At 42.1% G+C, this 22,516-nt stretch overlaps 1 protein-coding gene across 1 annotated transcript; it reads left to right on the forward strand.

Annotated features, from left to right (window-relative positions):
- Window positions 1-60: 60 nt before the first annotated feature.
- On the forward strand, window positions 61-20,785 carry ube2o (ubiquitin-conjugating enzyme E2O). Its single transcript, XM_072464042.1, has 22 exons — window positions 61-543; window positions 10,846-10,905; window positions 11,081-11,191; window positions 11,258-11,355; window positions 11,463-11,526; window positions 11,625-11,768; window positions 11,836-11,945; window positions 12,874-13,024; window positions 13,104-13,158; window positions 13,485-13,629; window positions 13,941-14,096; window positions 14,513-14,667; window positions 14,794-14,906; window positions 15,004-15,132; window positions 15,274-15,363; window positions 15,449-15,764; window positions 15,862-16,223; window positions 16,680-16,872; window positions 16,937-17,073; window positions 17,143-17,346; window positions 17,530-17,587; window positions 17,935-20,785. The coding sequence occupies exons 1-22, from the start codon at window positions 166-168 to the stop codon at window positions 18,720-18,722; spliced, it is 4,017 nt and encodes a 1,338-aa protein (XP_072320143.1). The 5' UTR covers window positions 61-165; the 3' UTR covers window positions 18,723-20,785.
- Window positions 20,786-22,516: the final 1,731 nt, after the last annotated feature.

Consider the following 22,516-nt stretch of genomic DNA (forward strand, 5'->3'; position numbering starts at 1 on the left):
GTGGCCGTTCACAGCACTGCGCGGTGACGCTCCATCACTGCGCTAGTTACGTAGCGACGTAAAGCACGTGCCCTGTCCGCTGCTTCCAGGTTACCGTCATGTATCTGTTTTTTCATTCCTCCGTCATCCTCAGCTCTAGCATCACTCCCTGAAACAGCAGCATCAATGGCGGAGCCCACATCAGCTCCTCCGGGCCTTTCTCCCGCCGCCAGCCCGGGCTCGGAGCCTGCGTCCATGGCCCTGTCCCCCGGGGCGGACGGCTCACAGCGGCTGCTCTTCTCTCACGACCTGGTGTCCGGGCGGTACCGCGGTTCGGTCCGTTTCGGCCTCGTACGGATGATACACGGAGAAGAGGATTTTAACTCCGATTCAGACTTCGACGACGACGACGACGGCGGTGGGAGAGGCGGAGGTGGCGGAGGACGTGTCCCGGGCGGATCGGACACCGAGAGCGCGGTGGACAGTGGCCGGGCACTGGGAAGGGGATTTGTCCGGGTGCAGTGGTACCCTGAAGGAGGCAAGCAGGACATCCGAGAGACAAAGGTACCACACACCTGCTAATGTTTACATGACACTCCCGATCAAAGGCACTCGTTTTATTGTGAGCTTGAGTCGCAGTGAAATATCACACAGACATTTTGTCCAAATAACGTGTCATGAATGATCTTCTAACGCAGCTCGTTAGCTCACTTAGCATCCACCAAGCGCACATGCTAGTTAGCTTTAGCTTGTAGCCTCATGTCACTCCGCTGTCAGGCTAACCTGGCATCTATCCACAGACTGCACCAGGTACAAAACACACCACAATCTTCCACTTACAAACGTTCCTGTGCTGCAGGGAAAGTCTTGACAGTCGCATGTCTTTGTCAGGGACATTAAAGTCATCGATGAGCAGCACACCCTTGTCGATGTTGTTGAACTGACATTAGGGTGTGACTTGGCCTGAGCTATTGTCGAACAGGATTCTTTGATTCAAGATCAGTATTTAATGTTTTCTTCAGGTTTATTCGCACCACGTCCTTATGTACTGTACTCACTGGTATAGACACTGCTGTAATTACATATTAACTGTGCTTGGATGCAAAATCAAGTCTAAATCTGTACCTAATAAATCACATGCAAACAATTTACAGTCACCCTCATATATTCGTATTGTATACTATATTAAAATGACTGAAATGTGTTATTACAGGACCTTCCTTTTACAAGTTAGTTCAGGACATTCACCACATTTTCCACCGAGTTCTTGTGTTGTTGAAAGGTGAGGGGTCTGGAAAGCCCACTATTGGCTGTTTGAGTTTTGGAGATGAGACCAGAAGAAGCCTGTGGGCTGTGCTTTGTTGTTTATCTAAATGAGCAAAGTTCTGGCCCCAGAGTCACACAGGACTGAAACAATGACACATGTTTACAGGCCACATGGACTAAAGTGCAGTGTCATTAACACATGTACTTCCTCATAGGGCTTTTCAACCTTCATACCAACTGCACAACACACATTTAAATTAGCAGATTTTAGGTTATTATAACTTTCATTATAATATACTGGAATAAGTCCTGTCTTGTCAGGATAAGTAGTATAGACCGGGTCTATTCATGCATTTGTTCTTTGTATTTGACCTATCCTCTTGACCTGTCCAGAACATTGAACCACAGCCCTCCCTGGGTCCTTGTCAGAATACTTAACCGGTTCCCATGGACTTTTCATGGAGGAACCTGAGACGCAGGGACTACAAATTACACAACGTTTCCACACTGTTTTGGGAAACCAGGTGGAACCTCTCTATTGAAAGAGTTAATTTAAATGCACATTTAGAAACATCTTGAAAGCACAACTACATTAAACCCAATATAGAATATAGTGTATATCATTGTTGCTTTTGTCTAGTTTTAAACAATAATGGGTTCATACCCAAATACCAGATGTCCCATTGATTCGTTTTAAGAGGTCAGGGAAACTGGCCCTACAATGTTATTGATCTAGTGAGATAATAGTTTCCTCACGGACAATAAGTGCACTTAAAGTGCATATGACAAGTTTTTTTCATGGTTTTGTAATTAATTCATGTTTTATCTTTGATAAACATTAATCATGGTCACACTGGATAAATCGCAGTTAAGAAATTAAGAAAAGAAAAAATATTACTGGCACAGAGTTGTAAAACATTTGATATATGTACATACTACGTATATACACCATAGAGAACAGCCAGTCACATCCATAATATTATGTAAAAAATCCGCACAAGAAAATAATATGACTGCACCTTATTTTTTGTAAAATCAATGTTTTATTAACCCAGCGACGAGCTGGCCCTGTCCAGGGTGTGCCCCGCCTCCAGTCACCCACGACTCCAAACAGGAACAAGCGCTAGAGAACGAATTAAATAATATATATTTGCTTGTCAATTGAGGTAAATTAGATGAGCTTTGGCCTTTGTGGACAGTATGGTCGTAGCTTGGTGACTATCGTTGTAATCTCACTAGGAGCGGGAATTCCATTGGTTTGAAAAGAGGGGAAAGTCTTGCTGCTAAAACATGCTCTAAAGTAAATTGATTAGTGCAAAATTATTAAATTTATCCTTCAATCCATATGACATACCTTGTGATCTGTAAATCACATTTGATACAAACTTGTTTGTCACTCACTTTTTGTACCAGCAAAGACTTAAGTATTGGTGGTGATCCAACCACATTAGCTCAGAGCTTCAGGCTACTTCTTCACCACAAGTCTAGAAACAAATCTATACATTTCCCTTGGTTTACACTCTTTCGTCCAGCACTCAAAGGCGCAATGGCCAATTTTTCGGCAATTTGAGAACGCAGGCAGAACTCAGCACTCCCCCGTGCGGACTGATACAACACACACGTGCGTTTGTTTATTAGCGCAACGGAGCGCATCACATCTCTCGTCTCCCGTAGATTTCTGTCCACTTCTGCGTCAGCTCGAACTGTCTTTCTCCGTCTTCATTTTGCCCCGTACACTGAGGGAACTATATTATGATAGATCCATGCGCTTAGGCACGCAGAAACGTGGGGACGAGCCTGACGCGGCTGCAGGTGAGCGGTAGGTGCGTTTTATGATTGATACGTGGCAGGACAAATGATTTATCCACGCCAAGAGGAAATATGATTAAAAATTTGCTGAAAAAAATCGTCCATTCCACCTTTAACATTGGGTTATTTTTTTCTTGAAGAAATTGTCTGATATAAAGAGGATATTACAAAAAAAGAGGTGAAACGAGGGTCATGTTTCAGGACCTTCTAGTGTAAACTGGGCGGAGCTGTGCACTCGTCCTGCTGCTGTGCTTTGTGCCCATCTTTGCCATCATCAAACCTGCTGTTTTTGATTTACCTCCACTACATGCACCAGTAGGAGAAACCATGAAACTTAAAAATACATGTGCTCTATCATGACATCATCTTGGCCCACTCCACTCCCATGGCTTGCTCCTGCCCTGAGATAATGGATCTCATGCCATGCTCTCAGCAGCCCCTCTCCTCTTCGGCCACTTGCACATGAGCCACTCTCTCTCCATCATACATCTACTCTACATCTACTCTACATCTACTCTACATCTACTCTACATCTACTCTACATCTACACTACATCTACTCTACATCTACTCTACATCTACTCTACATCTACTCTACATCTACACTACATCTACACTACATCTACTCTACTCTACACTACATCTACACTACATCTACACTACATCTACACTACATCTACTCTACATCTACTCTACATCTACTCTACATCTACTCTACATCTACTCTACATCTACTCTACATCTACACTACATCTACTCTACATCTACTCTACATCTACTCTACATCTACACTACATCTACACTACATCTACTCTACATCTACTCTACTCTACACTACATCTACACTACATCTACACTACATCTACTCTACATCTACTCTACATCTACTCTACATCTACTCTACATCTACTCTACATCTACTCTACATCTACACTACATCTACACTACATCTACACTACATCTACTCTACATCTTCTCTACATCTACTCTACATCTACACTACATCTACTCTACATCTACACTACATCTACATCTACACTACATCTACACTACATCTACACTACATCTACTCTACATCTACACTACATCTACACTACATCTACACTACATCTACTCTACATCTACTCTACATCTTCTCTACATCTACTCTACATCAACACTACATCTATTCTACTCTACATCTACACTACATCTACACTACATCTACACTACATCTACATCTACTCTACATCTACACTACATCTACACTACATCTACATCTACTCTACATCTACACTACATCTACATCTACACTACATCTACTCTACATCTACACTACATCTACACTACATCTACTCTACATCTACACTACATCTACACTACATCTACACTACATCTACACTACATCTACATCACATCTACACTACATCTACACTACATCTACATCTACACTACATCTACACTACATCTACATCTACACTACATCTACACTACATCTACTCTACATCTACTCTACATCTACACTACATCTACACTACATCTACTCTACATCTACTCTACATCTACTCTACATCTACTCTACATCTACACTACATCTACACTACATCTACTCTACTCTACACTACATCTACACTACATCTACACTACATCTACACTACATCTACACTACATCTACACTACATCTACATCTACACTACATCTACACTACATCTACTCTACATCTACTCTACATCTACTCTACATCTACTCTACATCTACACTACATCTACTCTACTCTACACTACATCTACACTACATCTACTCTACATCTACTCTACATCTACACTACATCTACACTACATCTACACTACATCTACACTACATCTACATCTACTCTACATCTACTCTACATCTACACTACATCTACATCTACACTACATCTACACTACATCTACACTACATCTACTCTACATCTACTCTACATCTACTCTACATCTTCTCTACATCTTCTCTACATCTTCTCTACATCTTCTCTACATCTACACTACATCTACACTACATCTACTCTACATCTACTCTACATCTACTCTACTCTACACTACATCTACACTACATCTACACTACATCTACACTACATCTACTCTACATCTACACTACATCTACTCTACATCTACACTACATCTACACCTACTCTACATCTACTCTACACCTACTCTACATCTACTCTACATCTACTCTACATCTACACTACATCTACACTACATCTACTCTACATCTACTCTACATCTTCTCTACATCTACACTACATCTACACTACATCTACTCTACATCTACTCTACATCTACATCTACTCTACATCTACACTACATCTACACTACATCTACACTACATCTACATCTACACTACATCTACACTACATCTACATCTACTCTACATCTACACTACATCTACATTACATCTACATTACATCTACACTACATCTACACTACATCTACTCTACATCTACTCTACATCTACACTACATCTACACTACATCTACACTACATCTACTCTACATCTACTCTACATCTACACTACATCTACACTACATCTACACTACATCTACTCTACATCTACTCTACTCTACACTACATCTACACTACATCTACACTACATCTACACTACATCTACACTACATCTACACTACATCTACACCTACTCTACATCTACTCTACATCTACTCTACATCTACTCTACATCTACTCTACTCTACATCTACACTACATCTACACTACATCTACTCTACATCTACTCTACATCTACTCTACATCTACTCTACATCTACTCTACATCTACACTACATCTACTCTACATCTACACTACATCTACTCTACATCTACACTACATCTACATCTACATCTACACTACATCTACACTACATCTACTCTACATCTACTCTACATCTACACTACATCTACACTACATCTACTCTACATCTACTCTACATCTACTCTACATCTACACTACATCTACACTACATCTACTCTACTCTACACTACATCTACACTACATCTACATCTACACTACATCTACTCTACATCTACTCTACATCTACTCTACATCTACTCTACATCTACTCTACATCTACTCTACATCTACTCTACATCTACTCTACATCTACACTACATCTACACTACATCTACTCTACTCTACACTACATCTACACTACATCTACACTACATCTACTCTACATCTACACTACATCTACACTACATCTACATCTACTCTACATCTACATCTACACTACATCTACACTACATCTACACTACATCTACTCTACATCTACTCTACATCTACTCTACATCTTCTCTACATCTTCTCTACATCTTCTCTACATCTACACTACATCTACACTACATCTACACTACATCTACTCTACATCTACTCTACATCTACACTACATCTACACTACATCTACACTACATCTACACTACATCTACATCTACACTACATCTACACTACATCTACACTACATCTACACTACATCTACACTACATCTACTCTACATCTACTCTACATCTACTCTACATCTACACTACATCTACACTACATCTACACTACATCTACACTACATCTACACTACATCTACTCTACTCTACATCTACTCTACATCTACTCTACATCTACTCTACATCTACTCTACATCTACTCTACATCTACTCTACATCAACACTACATCTACACTACATCTACTCTACATCTACTCTACATCAACACTACATCAACACTACATCTACTCTACATCTACTCTACATCTACTCTACATCTATTCTACATCTACACTACATCTACACTACATCTACACTACATCTACACTACATCTACTCTACATCTACACTACATCTACACTACATCTACACTACATCTACACTACATCTACACTACATCTACTCTACATCTACTCTACATCTACACTACATCTACTCTACATCTACACTACATCTACACTACATCTACTCTACATCAACGCTACATCTACGCTACATCAACGCTACATCAACACTACATCAACACTACATCTACTCTACATCTACTCTACATCTACACTACATCTACTCTACATCTACTCTACATCAACGCTACATCTACGCTACATCAACGCTACATCAACACTACATCAACACTACATCTACTCTACATCTACTCTACATCTACACTACATCTACACTACACTACATCTACACTACATCTACTCTACATCTACACTACATCAACACTACATCAACACTACATCAACACTACATCTACATCTACTCTACATCTACTCTACATCTACACTACATCAACACTACATCAACACTACATCAACACTACATCTACATCTACTCTACATCTACTCTACATCTACACTACATCAACACTACATCAACACTACATCTACTCTACATCTACTCTACATCTACATCTACACTACATCTACTCTACATCTACACTACATCTACACTACATCAACACTACATCAACACTACATCAACACTACATCTACATCTACTCTACATCTACTCTACATCTACACTACATCTACACTACATCTACACTACATCTACACTACATCAACACTACATCTACTCTACATCTACATCTACACTACATCTACTCTACATCTACACTACATCTACACTACATCTACACTACATCTACACTACATCAACACTACATCTACTCTACATCTACATCTACACTGAACCACCATTTTTGGATCTTGCATTTCTCCTTCTCTGGGCCACGCTCTCCTGGGTCTCTTCCTTCTGGTTACTCCACATGCTGGGCCTCATCCTCATTTATCTGCCTTTCAGCCTGATACTCATATTCCTTTAGTTTAATGGATATTTCATTTCTTATGATAAGGGCCTAGTTGGATTATTTGACAATTTCGAGATGGAGAATGAGCCGTTTGCGTTTTTATATTTATATTTATTCTAAGGTTTTTGAGAGGCATGTCAGACTTGTTTTCCATATACTTACATTCCTAATGGATTTAGCAAGTGAAGGCACCTGTTAGTCAAAGCAGCCTCAGTGTCAGTGTAATTGACGCCTTCTTCCTCTCCCGCAGCTCAGTAGTCTTGTTAGCATCGCGATGAGAGAGTGCCCAAGATTCATCTGTCAGAGCAAAACAGGCGTGGCCCGGGGCTGCAGTGTTCTGCAGTGTCTTTTTCTGCTGCTCGCACATCACCTGAATCACTGTGTTGTAGGGCAAGAGTCAAAGCAAATAGTGTCTTGTATTGATTTTTGTAATCAATCTGGACCTCCTGCCTCGTCAGCCTGGGAGGGGAGAGGGCAGCAATGTTTCAATCAAGAGCAACATGAAAAGCAACAATACTAAAAATAGTCAGCCAATAACCTGGATTTGGTTTGTCAAACTGACTACGGTCTTTCTGGCTCTTCCTCACCACACAAGCCTTAGCAACAGATGCTGTTCTCCCCTCCTCATTTTGCCCTCCAATTATTTTACTGGCATTGTTCTACCCTGCGCCATTCAACATTTACTCTACAAAGCTGTTTATCGCTGGCCTTAACTGGTGCACAAGTTAAAATAGATTAATATTTTTTTTTATTGATTTTACTTTATTTCATATAAACGTCCATTGACTATGATCCCAGACATAATGAGGGGAGTGCAAAGTTTTCAGGAGTTAATTTGACGCAGTACTTTGAACTGGAGACGTGATGTTACTACTAGCGCACTGCAGCTGAATGTGCTGAATAATATTAACAAGGACCTGTTTATCTGTCTAAATAAAGTGCCTCAGAGTACAGGGCCTACGCAGAGTGCATCCTCCAGCGGGTGGAACATCGGGAAACATTAGGAGACGGCTGAAGTAACGGACTACAAGGAAACATGGCGGCTCATCGATTACATCTCGTGCACTCTCATCTACTTTCTCCTACTTCAGAGCACTAGGGTTACAGTCCCATACTGCTTTTTCCAAGGATAATATGGGGGAAAATACATCATTAGTTAATTTAATGTTTCAATGTTTTAGTAATTTAGGAAATGGTACATTTTAGAGGGTTATTTGAGGAGCAGCCTCTGCACGATTGTGGATTGAAGCTCTTATTCTTTTGAATAGTGTGTTAACTGGGTCATAAAAAACTGATGGAACCTTCTCTAACTGAGCTGATCAGAATGTTGTGCGAAATGCTGCTTCTTTTTATTGTTGATTCTACTTTCCCTCTTTATTTACTAGATTCTTAGTCACAGGGTCGACCACCACAGAAAACGATGGCATTAGCTGGCACTTTCAATTAGAGATAGAAAAGGTATTGTTAGTCTGGTCTGTATCATAGCTTTTATTTGCATTAGTTAGTACTTAAAGTAAATGATAGTTTCTGATAATCTGTGTACCGGTGTTATAGCCAGCTGTGTTTCCACTGGTTCACTTTGGAGCGGATCGGTACAGTCTGTCTTGTGTGAACCGTACCAGCCTGTTTAAGGCTTTGGTTAGGGAAGGGCGTCAGAGCAGAGCGAGATGATTGGAGGAAAATCCTGACAGTAAAAAAGAGAACAATTACTCACCAAACGCTGACTTATGATAAACTGCCACATTTCCAGTGATGGGTACTTGGGCCTGTTGGGCCTGACAAACTTGGCAAAACCCAGCTAGCGCATGTTGGCAAAAGCAGTTTTCAGTTTATTGCAGCACAGCTCTTGCGTCAAGACTGAAAATATTACACTGCCTGGCCCAAGAAAAGCTGCCACCAAAAAAAGGTCACACGTCCAATATTACGCAAACGTTCGCAGTGGCATTTGTTTCAAGCTTCTGCAATTTCCATCCAGTGTTGTATTTATGTTTGTATTTATGATGGGAGAGAGTGACCACTGCACAAAGCCTTCTCCAGCTCGTCCCGAACACAGGCTCACATTCACAAAGTGAGCCTGATTAATGCTGGCATTAATCCTGTTCAGGGGCCTGTTGATAGAAGTCAGTTTAGTTTGAGTTTGGGATAAGTTCAGTTTGAGTAAGCTCAGAGTTTTCAACATTATATCCAGCTCCAAACGACACGAGAAGCTAAAGTGACTCACTTTGCATTGGTTTGGTTTTGTCAACTCAGAAGTTACACCACAACTCGTCAGCTGATCTCATTCTTTGGGCACATTCTGAACCTATACCTGACAAACTGCTGCAACTTTTGCATTGTTTTGGTAGAAATGCTCTTACTTAACAGGCCCTAAGTTGATTTTGTCAAACATTTAAGTGATTGCCGGTTTTGGACAATTCTTAAGCCAATTTGAGTAGTTTCTGCTTCTCATTAGATGTTTTCTCTGCCTGATTCCATTGATTTGACCCTTTTCAAATATCTTTACCACGACCATGGGCTTTGTCTTTCCACATGGTTGTTTCAGAAATGAGAAGCCACAAAGTGCATCAGCTGAAAGACACTCGCCCATGCAGCAATTATGCAATCGAAGGCTCAGACCTATTGACCTATTGGCTCAGACCTGGTGACAGCTACAATGTCATATGCCTTACATTATCCAAACTCAATGCATTACATGAATCACAGCGCCACAATCTTAGAATTACTACACATCTTTGTGCAAATGGCTGGCTCTAGGCAAAGCGGTCTGGGAGACTAGGGCCAGTTTAAACGTGGCTTAAGCCTTGATTGCTTTGCCCTGATACAGTGTGACTCTCAACATATTTCACCGTTTAGATCTTGGAGCGGTTCCTCTGCTCCCTGAGGACTCCGCTCTGCTGACTCTGCATCTTTCCTCTGCGTTAGGACGAGGCCGAAATGCAAGACTTTGGCTATACATTTCTAATTGTAATGCTTTTGTTTTTTTTTCTTACAGTTAAGACTTGAAGACCGATCCATTGTCATTAGAGACATCGTGAGAAGTAACAACTCAAATGTAGGTATTCTGCAAGAGCGATTCATTTGATTTAGTGACAAACGTGACTTACATTACTCTCAACCTTACATCAGAACAACCTAATTACATACTCATACAGAAAAATGCAACAATAAAGTATTTAAACTGTATATGATATGTAAAGATGCTAAGTTAAGTATGTGTTTCCGTTCAGGACAACCAGTGCGGCATGGTAACCAACATTGACATCGAGTGTGCAGTAAAACTAGTCGGGACGAACTGTGTGTTGTATCCAGTTAACAGCAAAGACCTGCAGCACATTTGGGTAAGGACTCGTGTGTTTTTGATTTAAGAAATAAGAGGATTTGACTGAACATTGTTAACCTTCCAGTCTTTTATGTACGGAGACTATATTGCCTACGACTTCTGGCTGGGAAAAGTTTACGATTTGACGAATCACATCATCCTCAAGCTCTCAAATGGATCCAGGTGGAGTCTTTAATGCATGTGGGCTGTGCACGTCCATACATTCACGCGTGTTCTTTACATTGCCTGACTGTGATTATGAACCCGTCTGTGTGTTTGTCTTTCTGCAGGTGCTCGATGAGCGTGGAGGATGGGGCAAAGCTTTACGATGTCTGTCCACATGTCAGCGACTCGGTATGTTCTTGTCTGTTCACCACATATTGTCATTAGTCATCTCCTTGCAGCATTCTATGGGTTTTATCTGCTTGTTTTTGAACGTTTGTCTCTCACAGGGACTGTTTTTTGATGAGGCCTATGGATTCTACCCGGGCCAAGTTTTGATCGGTCCGGCCAAAGTCTTCTCTAATGTGCAGTGGCTCTCGGGGGTCAAGCCTGTCCTCAGCCGAAAGTGCAAGTTCAGGGTAGTAGTGGAAGAGGTAAGAGAGATTTTAGATGGTAGTTGTTAGATTTGAGACAAAATGAATAACGGGGCTGTTTACCCAGGTAAAAGTGGTGGAGTTGAAGGTAACGTGGATCACAAAGAGCTTTTCTCCCAAAGGCTCTGACAGCGTCTACCCGCCTCAGTCCACCATCCCCCAGGAAAACCTCTGCAGGTCAGCCACACGAAGCTTGTCTGAACATGTCACTTCTGCTTATCACAGCGATATCTTTTTCAAAACGGACCAGTGTGGCGTCAAAGTATGGGAAAACACAGCACTGGTCTGTATAAAAGAATATCCATCCGACAAACATATTCACTGCCTTTACATGCTCGACGGGAAAACTGGAGCCTAGTCCAATTCAAACTGATTTTCAAAATGCATGTAAACCCTGGAAGCTCGTTTGTAGAGTCTTCATTCAAATCCATGAAAGTCTAGAGTCTAGTTGTGTTGGCGCTATATGTAGCACTCACTACGTTTACATGGACATAGTTTTTTAGCGCGGCCCGATTTCTGACTCAATTCGTCTTTCACACTAAGTTCCAATTTGATTTGGACTTGGCAGTTTTCCTGGTGTGTACAGTGCAGTCCGGTCACACTAGGAGCAGGCATGGAGAGGCATTCAACTGCTCCAGGTAAGAAACAGCCAGGAAAATATCAGACTAGATGACAAACTGTGGTCCCTCTACCGCGAGTTGAGCTGCGTCAAAAAGAAAGTAAAAACTAGCAAAGCTTCAAAGTGTTTTTATTTAGCGCTGCGGAGAGGAAACGTAGGTCTTAAAATCAAATACGCCGCGTAAATGAGATGTCTCTTACGGGTATCTATGTTTACCAAAAGTGTGGTTATAGTTATAACTGCAGTTTTCATTAGAAGTATAGCTGCGATGTGTTGGTGCTAAGTTATTAGACGTTCCTGAATGTCCCTCAGCTCGCACCGACGCGCTTCTTTTAGCTGCTGTAGACTGGGACAAGAGGGGTCTGACAAAGGTGAATGGAGTGAATGGGGGTTATTTAGTGCACCCAGTTCTCTGTGCATATAAATGTAGTGAGCATGTACAGTTTTAAGGCTCTTCGTCTTAATGCTCTGTAATTCTTTGGTTAGGGTGAGGCGCCTGGGCTATTATGACCACACTCAGAGGCAGCTGGGGGAGAGGGCGCTCTATGTGTTTCCAGCGAAGGGCGAAGCCACACGAATCACCTGTGAAGGACCCGAGGGTGGCCCTGTCCTGCCTGACGACCTCATGTTTAGAAATGTGAGTGCTAAAGAGAATTTTCTCCTAATAGTCTTATGCTATATTTTGTTAAAATATGCTAAAATGCTGATATTTTCAGTTGAAACGGATATTGAAGAAAGATACAAAGAAGACTGAAAATGCTGACACACAAGGTAGCGTTTTACATTTAATTTTTATATGTCTTTCTGTGTCACCACGGGTACTTTTAATATTTTTTTTTATGAGTGTGGGAAATATTTATGTCTATATCTCATCAAAATGGTTGTTATTTAGGTTATGATAGTTAAACTGTTTGGACAAAAAAGTAATACTTTTGGCTATTTGGGCAAAATTAGCCGGAAGTCCGAGGGCCGCATTTGGCCCCTGGGCCATAGTTTGGACACTGCTGATCTAAACCATAGAAACGGCTGCCTGTTCTACCTATATTAACCTATGACTTTAAATTGCCCATAATTACGTGAGCGTTTTCTCCCTTCAGAGAATCACAAACCGGAGCAGACTGAATCGTCTCAGCCCAGCAACAACGGCCCAGTGACGCAGGAGCAGAATACAAACGACTCCACGATGGAGCACACGGAGCAGGACGCAGATGACGAGGCTGCAGACGACACCGACGATACCAGGTCAGTGCATTCTGCTTTAAGATGTTCTTCCACAACGTGCACAACACCAAGTGAACCACAGAACAAATGAATAAAACATTGCTCTTTTTACATGTTATTTCCAAGATGACTCTGCGTTTACTTTTAAAATGAATTCATTCTGTTTCACCTTTTTAATGAAACTGAATATTTAGCTTTAATGAGTAAATTAAAGCGTGTAATTGAGAAAGCGATGTGAGGCACAGTTCAGCTATAATTGGGTCCATTCATCCTTAATCCCAGCTGATGGATGTTTTATAATAATAATGCTTGTGTTGCTGTTGCGGTCCCAGTTCTCTGACGTCTTCAGCGAGCTCCACAGCCTCGTCTCAGAGCGGAGGACTGGCGACCAACCGTAAGAAGAGCATCCCGCTTTCCATCCGCAACCTCAAGAGAAAACACAAGAAGAAGAGGACCAAGTTCTCCCGCGAGTTCAAGCCTGGAGACCGGTCAGAACATGCCACTTTTTGACAATCTACACCAGCAATGTCATACTCTCGACCAATGGCTGTAATACGCAGCACTCAGATTAGGTTGAAGGTCTAACTTTTGTGAGCATGTCTAGGTTTTTATCAGGGAAACGGAGGAAAGAATAATGTATCTCTATGGACTTTGGCACACAGCGCACATGATAGATTCCACGGTGTAAGACCATCCTGAGCTTTAATAGATCATCATTCCTCTAGTAACGGACCAGCTTTATAAAATCAAACATTCTGAAGTAAAGTTAATATGACCAATTTTAGAAGCTTCTACAATTACATTGTTTTCACAATTATATTGTGATAAAATAGTCATCATGTAATAGATTCATCTTGACTTCGGTTGTAAGACACAAAGTAAGAAATGACTGTTTGTTTTCCAGAGTGGCAGTGGAGGTGGTCTCCACAAAGACCACTGCAGATGTGATGTGGAAGGACGGACGGGTGGAGAAAGGGATCAGATCCAATGACCTCATTCCCATCCAGCATCTGGATGGACACGAGTTCTGTCCTGGGGACTTTGTGGTCGATAAACGAGGTAATTACTTGTATTTATTGGATAATGTAGAAATCTGTGTGTTGACAGGGATGTAGGACAACTACCTGAATACTTTATAAAATTAGGTAATAATGTACTCTTCTCTATTCTGTATTCCTGCCTTAGCTCAAGCTTCTCAGGACCCAGGAGTGTATGGAGTGATCCAGTCTGGAGATCACAAAGGCAGGACTTGTGTGGTCAAGTGGATCAAGCTCAATTCAGGTGGAGACAATGTAGAGGTCAGTCCACAGATCAGGGTCACAAAGAAGGTCCCAGTGTCTCTGCCATAAAATGTCAATCCTCAGCCATTTTTAACCTGTGCCTGTATGAAACCAGGTGATCGGGATGGAGGAGGACGTCAGTGTGTATGACATCGCTGATCACCCAGATTTCCACTTCCGTACCACCGACATTGTCATCAGAATATGGAACTCGGAGAATGGGCAGAACGACTGTGAAAATGAGGTGAACATTGAAATTAAATGTATTTTGACAGTATTGGCAAAGAATTACATTAATTTTTAGGGAAATGTATGTTTCAGAGTAGTTTAATGTCGACTACTCTTTTACAACATAACATTTTTAAACTTTTGTCACTAATTGTAGACGTCTGTTGGCCAAGTGTCTCGAGTGGATGTGAGCAGCAAAGTGGAGGTTGTATGGGCAGATAACTCTAAGACTATTGTTCTTCCACAGGTAGGATCATTGTGTTTATGTAGCAAAAGTTTCTGAATTTGAAGTTTAATTTTGCTGACGTAATCCCTGATGATATCAATTACAGCATCTTTACAATGTTGAGTCTGAGATTGAGGAGACTGACTATGACTCTGTGGAGGAGACGAGCAGTGTGCTGTCAACAGAGGAGTGGGAGGACGAGAGCGACAGCTGGGAGACGGACAATGGAGTGACCACAGAAGAAGACAACCACATAAACACTGCAGACGCATCAGACACAGCCACGCCCACACCCACCGGCTCTTCCACTTTCATCATCCCTCCAAAGGAGGGCAGCAAAGCCGCGGTCACCAGCCCCACTAAAGCCACGCCATCAGAGGAGACTGAGGCTGTCGCTGCTGCCACTCCTGTCTCGGGAGGAGGTGAGGTTCTCTTAAAAAGAAAAATGTATAACTCTATTTGGAAAGAACTGTAACCATTGTTTAATATTGTGTGTAATTTCAGTTGAATCTTCTTCAGGAAACACTCAGGGAGCTGCAGTGAATGGAGCGGAGAAGCCAAACAAGGACGGTGATTCTCGGGGATTGAGAGAGCTGAAAGAGGCACTAAAGATTTTGGAGAGTCTGAAGAACATGACGGTTGAGCAGCTGTTGACAGGCGGGGGCCCCACCTCCCCAACCTCAGCTGAACCCAGCTCCACCACAAATGTTTCAAGTTCAGTGACACCTGCCGCTCCCGAAAAACCCACAAAGGAGAAGCGCTTCCTGGACGACATAAAGAAGCTACAGGAAAACCTGAGAAAGACTCTTGACAATGTAGCTGTTGTGGAAGAGGAGAAGATGGAGGCAGTGGTGGAAGCAGGTGGAAGCACAGTTTCAGAGGTACGTAATCCACATTTAAAGGCGGTATGGACGATTTTTCGGCGATTTGAGAACGCAGGCGGAAGTGCGCATGTGCACTCCCCCGTGCGGACTGATACAACACACACGTGTGTTTGTTTATTAGCGCAACGGAGCGCATCGCATCGCTCGTCCTCTGTAGATTTCTGTCCACTTCTGCGTCAGCTCGAACTGTCTTTCTCAGTCTTCATTTTGCCCTGTACACTGAGGGAACTATATTATGATAGATCCATGTGCTTAGGCACGCAGAAACGTGGGCATGAACCGCACGCGGCTGCAGGTGAGCGATAGGTGCGTTTTATGATTGATACGTGGCAGGACTAATGATTTATCCACGCCACGAGGAAATATGATAAAAAAAATTGCTGAAAAAAATCGTCCATACCACCTTTAAGGATAGTTTCTATTGCGGCTGATCTTCTGTGTTGAACCTTTTAGGCAGAGAAATCTGGTGATGAGAAGTCTCAACCAGAGCCTCAGACTCCTGTGGGTGGTCCTGTGTGGTCCAGTGATTGGTCCAGTGACATCCTCAGCGACACTCCGGTGCTGTGCCAACAGAGCGGCGGCAAACCCGGCGTCACTTTCACCAGTGCCAAAGGAGAGGTGTTCTCCGTGCTCGAGTGGGCCCCAGGTAAAAACAAGTGCTGCTCTAAGTCACATGTCAAAACAAACTAAACCATTCCTTGTGTTTGCAGACACGCATTCTTTTAAGAAAATGGAGTTTCAGCCTGCCGAGGCAAAGAAGTTCTTTAGCACAGTGAGAAAAGAAATGGCTCTGTTAGCGACATCACTGCCCGATGGGATCATGATTAAAACGTTTGAGGACCGTATGGTACGTGTTCATATACTTAGTCTTTGTGGTAATGGGTATTTATGTAACTTCTTTGTTTATTGTCTTTAGGACCTGTTCTCAGCTTTGATCAAAGGCCCCACAAGGACTCCCTATGAAGACGGGCTATTTCTGTTTGACATCCAGCTCCCGAACATCTACCCTGCTGTGCCCCCTCTTTTCCGGTACCTGTCCCAGTGCAGCGGCCGCCTCAACCCCAACCTCTACGACAACGGCAAAGTGTGCGTGAGCCTCCTGGGCACGTGGATTGGCAAGGTTAATGATTTTCCACTCTTCAGATGGAGTTGCAGTTCAAGTTGTTGTAAAATGAGAGTCGATATAGGCCTGTATTTTATTTGCATCATTTCTATGTTTGTCGTCTCTTTTCAAACACATTTGAGCTGCTTTGTGAGTTGGTTGCTCTTTTTGATATTGTGTTCTTGTGGCTGTGACTGACAGGGAACAGAGCGGTGGACGAGTAAGTCGAGTCTGCTGCAAGTGCTCATCTCGATACAAGGTGGGTGTGGCCAGACAAGCGCTCATGTGCCCTCCACTGCAGCACTCAAATCTTTTATTCATGAATTCATTTGCTCAGAGGGATTGGACTGAGGGATGCATTTGTGTAAACAAATATGTCTGCTCCAATGCAGCCTCTATCCATTAGATTTTGTATCTTTTACAACACTTCAATTAAAGCTAGAAACTAAATGCATCTTTGTACTTGTTTAAAAAAACATCATGAGTAGGGAAGCTGGGACTATCGGCTAATTCTGTATTCTAAATTTAAGTTTTCTTTATATTCTCAGTAGCACACACATTTTATATTTTACAGTTCCTAGTCTAAAGTGTTGTTTCATGTCTCAGGATTGATCCTGGTCAATGAGCCGTACTACAATGAGGCCGGCTTCGACAGCGACCGCGGGCTTCAGGAGGGCTACGAGAACAGCCGCTGCTACAACGAGATGGCCCTCATTAAGATGGTCCAGTCCATGACGCTGCTCCTCCAACACCCTGTGGAGGTGTTCACGCAGGAGATCCAACAGCACTTTGCGTGCAACGGCTGGCGGCTTGTGCACCGCCTGGAGGTGTGGCTCGAGCTACACGAGTCTGCTGAGAGGAGCCACCGCTCATATCTGTGCAAGGGCTCCTCTGTGGAGCCCCTGGATGAACAGCTGCCTTTGGGGGCGGGGCCTCTAGCTGTGGCTCACAGCAGTCCCGCAAAACCTGGGGAGGAAGGCGCTGAGGTGGGCTGCATCATGGAGGAGGAGCTGGAGGATTCAGGCCTTAGTCCGTCCACTACTGCAGCTTCACACCAGGAACTGAGCCAGAACTCTGACTGTGACAGCACTCAGAGCAGCGCTGTGGCCGCTGAGAACAAGAGCACGTCGTCTGTCCCTGGGACTTTAGTACGCAGCGGGACTTCTGAGTCCGGGTCTGGAGGGATTGGCTCTACAGCCCAGCCCGCTGTGCGACCAAAGAAACGACGAAAGAGCTATCGCAGTTTCCTTCCAGAGGGTGGCGGGTACCCGGACATTGGTTTCCCCCTGTTCCCACTCTCTAAAGGCTTTGTGAAGAGTGTTCGAGGGGTCTTATTACAGTACAGAGCTGCACTCATCGCTGCAGGCATCACCGATCACACAGAGGACAAATAAGTGCCTGCTCTGCTCCTGCTCTCTGTGCTCCTCATCCTTCAGCCTCGACATTTTCCTCCGCCCTTTCAAGTCATCCATCATTTGGACGTCCAGAGCAGGAACTCGGTACTGCCCAAAAATCCTTACCTCCATGTTTGTCACTGCTCTTGTGCCCAGACTCCTCCGCTGCAGGGGTACAGCTGCATTTGTCTCAAGACTGAATTCTTATGGATGAGATTTGGTTCTCTGTGTGGCTGAAAGAGTACTGGACCTATGGGTACTTAAGGGCAACCTGCTGTTGCACAGAAAGTCTGACCATTACTGGTCACGCTAGAAAAGCTTTTATCAGACTTTGTAGGATTTCACTTTGGGGGACCAGAAAAATTTAGCTTAAATAGACACCGTGCCATGAAGACCACTAGATAAACTCAAATCAATGAGTAGACTCCTGCTGGAAACCACTTTACGTTGTGATCAGCCTCAAAGATGACCGTATCACTAAAGGAACTGCAAGGCCCAGCCTCTGAACTGTGGCTGTCTGTAGCACTACTGACGTTAATGCTGTACCATCCTGCACTACAACTTATGAAGGACAATCTGGTCTAGAGGAGGCACCCACACACATATTTTGACCAGAAGACCCTTTTTAATTAGAACTAAAGTGTTTTATGCTTTCTGCCAAATGTCTCTTTTCCACCGCCACGCTACGCACTTCATTCACACAAATACTGAATGTCGTTAACTGCCAGCCACTTCATTGTCACCGTTCACACAAAGTGACAGTTTACATCTCATGCCTCATGCAAACCAAAAGGATTTGGTACATTTCACTCCGCAAATGTCCTCTTTATGGCTAACATGATTGCAGTTCAACCATTCCATCCTTTCACGTGGACATGTTGCCTTACTTGAATTATTTGTTTTGATCTCAGACATTGCGTACACGTCTAAGACCATAAAGCCAGTATTTCCCTCCCTAATTTTGCTGCCCATGTTTTCCCCTCTAACATTGACTGTTGACTAAAGTTGATTTGAAGCAGATAAAAAGATCAACATTGGTCATTGCAGACGAAAAGAGAATTCTATGCCTGACAGAAAGCTTCATGGCAGTTATCTTTTGCCACACCTAAAACGATTAAATTAAAATGAATTTATTTCAATGTGAAGAACTACTTCCATGTTCCCACAAAATCCCGGGTTTAAGTTTGCGTCCAGGGTTGAACTGGAGCAGTCTTTGCCGTTTACGTTGCATTTATTTTTTTACGAACATCCTGCATCTGTGTCCTTTTTGAATCCTTAAACCCTTATTGTATTCACGCTTAAGATACCGGGCGGGCGAACCCCTTGTGCTTTCATTTTGTGAGAATGCCTGCTGTTTTACTTGAACTAAGATGCTGAAGAGTGTTTCTAAGTGAGAGAGAGGGCGCACCTTGTAAAGTATGAGTGATGCAGAGGAAAATGCTTTTTAAAGAAACTTAAGAGTTTAATTAATACATTTGGGAATGTCATGTTGATTTGTCTTCCATATTTCTTGTGATTTTTCATCCTGCAGTTCTCTCAAATGTGGCAATCAAGCATTAATGACACGAAGTCCTTGTGTATATTATCTCCAGATCTCTGCCTCGTAAACCGCACACAAGGACGTAGGGTCTAGCCTTGGTTGCTTTTGTCTCCACATGCTGCTTTTAGACCTCCCTCTCTCCGTTACCACTTATGTTCAGAATGGTTTGAATAGATAAAGGTTATAGACTGTGGTCACAATAAAAGGACCGCGCAGACTTGCAGAGAACATTTAGGGTACATTTACTCTCATCCTTGCTTTTGTTTTAACTGCAAACGAGAAACCAAATATAAAATGTGAAACCGGATTCCAAGCACATGTTTTGTATTGGTATTCATCACTATGATCCTAAACATTGTTTTTTTCTGCAAAGTTTTGTTTTCCAGCCAAAGCATGTAACATGTTGCTTTAAGCCCTTTGAGCGGGTTTACACTCAAGACTTGACTGTACGATGTCTACATCTCCACAGTGGCCTGTTATTGATATATGAAAAGAACTAATAAAGTTATTATTTGTAGCCTGATTCTCTCTGTGCAGACATTTTAACTGTATTAAATGTGTGACCGTTCTGGTTATATTTATTACAAAAGCTGCACGTGGTGTGAATGTGTAGAGCGCCGCTTTTTGGTTTTGTTTGCACAAAATTGATTGTAATATTAAATTGTGCAGTAAAAACTTTATCCATTTTCAACTTTTGAGCATATGTATGTGTGAGACAAGGAATAAAAACTTTATTTACCGTAATATGTATTTATTAATCAAAAACACTAGAAAATACAGACATTTGTCCAATGGAAAAATATAGCACTTTTAAATATACAATGATTTAAACTTCAGTTTCAGAATAAACAATCTTCCAGGACAGTAAAAAGCAGCAGGTCAATGACAATCAACCAAACATGTGCCTTCGCTTATACTTGCTACTGTTTATTTATTTTAACTACATTTGATGCCTTTTTTCAATAGTCCAAATAGTATATAAATGTGTGATTAAAACGTTAAGACATTCTTGGGTATTTTAACAATTTAAATACAATTTTGTATTATTTTGAATAAATGAGGTCCTGACACATGTCACTGAGCTAACAGCTGATTGGCCTATGTTGGTTTGTCTCTTCATGTGACTTTACACCAAACAACTACATCTTTTTACAGTGACAGAAAAGCTCAAAGTAAACCCCAACCTGCTCTGAACTCAAACTAAACCAGCTTTTAGCAACGGGCCTCAGGAGTCTGCACCAAAGCATTAACAGTTTCATATTAAAATGTAAAAAAAATTAAACATAACTGACATACATTTTAAAAATAAACATAACTTAGGAACACCCAATGCAACAACACGTCCCACCACCAGGGGGCAGCGCTATCGAGGCACATCAAACGGAAAAAAGACACTGCAACTGACACACTTTGCATAGAAACAAAATTATGTAAAATATTGATGTTGCCCATCATTAACAGTCAAGTTTCCTTTAAAGCTTCAGGCCCCAACGGTTTCTAAAACAGCTGCAAAAGAAGCATCAATTAATTCAAGTACAACCTGTGCTTTACTTGGCTCATTTGTGTAAACACCTTTGAAAATAGTATTTCAAACTCTACGATGAACATCAGATCAACATGTGCGTGTAGAAAATAGTATTTTTATGGTTAATTAAATAAATAAATATATATAATCCTGTCTGTGCTTCACACTTATAACAGTAACAGGGCAGAGTGAACAGAAGAGGACAGTCTTTCCCTGTTCCTCCACATGTGCAGCTTAACCAACCCCAGGATTACAAGTCTCTTCCCCATTGCACATCCAGCCAACATCAAATGCTCTCAAATTAAACTACAATAGACGGATTAACTCGCACTGGAGTTTTTGTTTTGTGGCTCATAACTCTGAGGTAATGGAAGAGATGATGCTAATGAAGTCCTGAGGGAAGATGAAACCGGGGAGGACCGTATATATAAATAAAACAAAATGGGATGTGGCCGTGGAAAGCAGCAACCACAAGATGTACAGCAACTCAAACACACTGTATTAAAGAAGCACTATGTCACTTTTCTGGTGGTGGGTCGGACACCTTTTTTAGGTTTTATTGAATGTATACCTCTTGCATTTATTCATTTACGGGCGTTCATATTGTTCAGAAATGCCTGTGATACTGGAAATATGTCAATAACATCTCCATGGAGACAAGCAGGTGACAGACCATCAGAAATGTTACATAGTGCATCTTTACGTTTATTTCTGTGTGTTTTTAGGGTG

Source organism: Eucyclogobius newberryi, unplaced genomic scaffold (assembly GCF_026437365.1).
Source record: "Eucyclogobius newberryi isolate DKJ021-1_F unplaced genomic scaffold, fEucNew1.0.hap1 SCAF_4, whole genome shotgun sequence".
Lineage (NCBI taxonomy): Eukaryota > Metazoa > Chordata > Actinopteri > Gobiiformes > Gobiidae > Eucyclogobius > Eucyclogobius newberryi.

Coding starts and splice junctions, on each gene's coding strand:
- ube2o (XM_072464042.1), top strand. CDS start 166: ATGGCGGAGCCCACATCAGCTCCTCCGGGCCTTTCTCCCGCCGCCAGC. Junction 14,907..15,003: donor CAGGTGGAGACAATGTAGAG/GTCAGTCCACAG, acceptor GTATGAAACCAG/GTGATCGGGATGGAGGAGGA. Junction 16,224..16,679: donor GTGGAAGCACAGTTTCAGAG/GTACGTAATCCA, acceptor TGAACCTTTTAG/GCAGAGAAATCTGGTGATGA.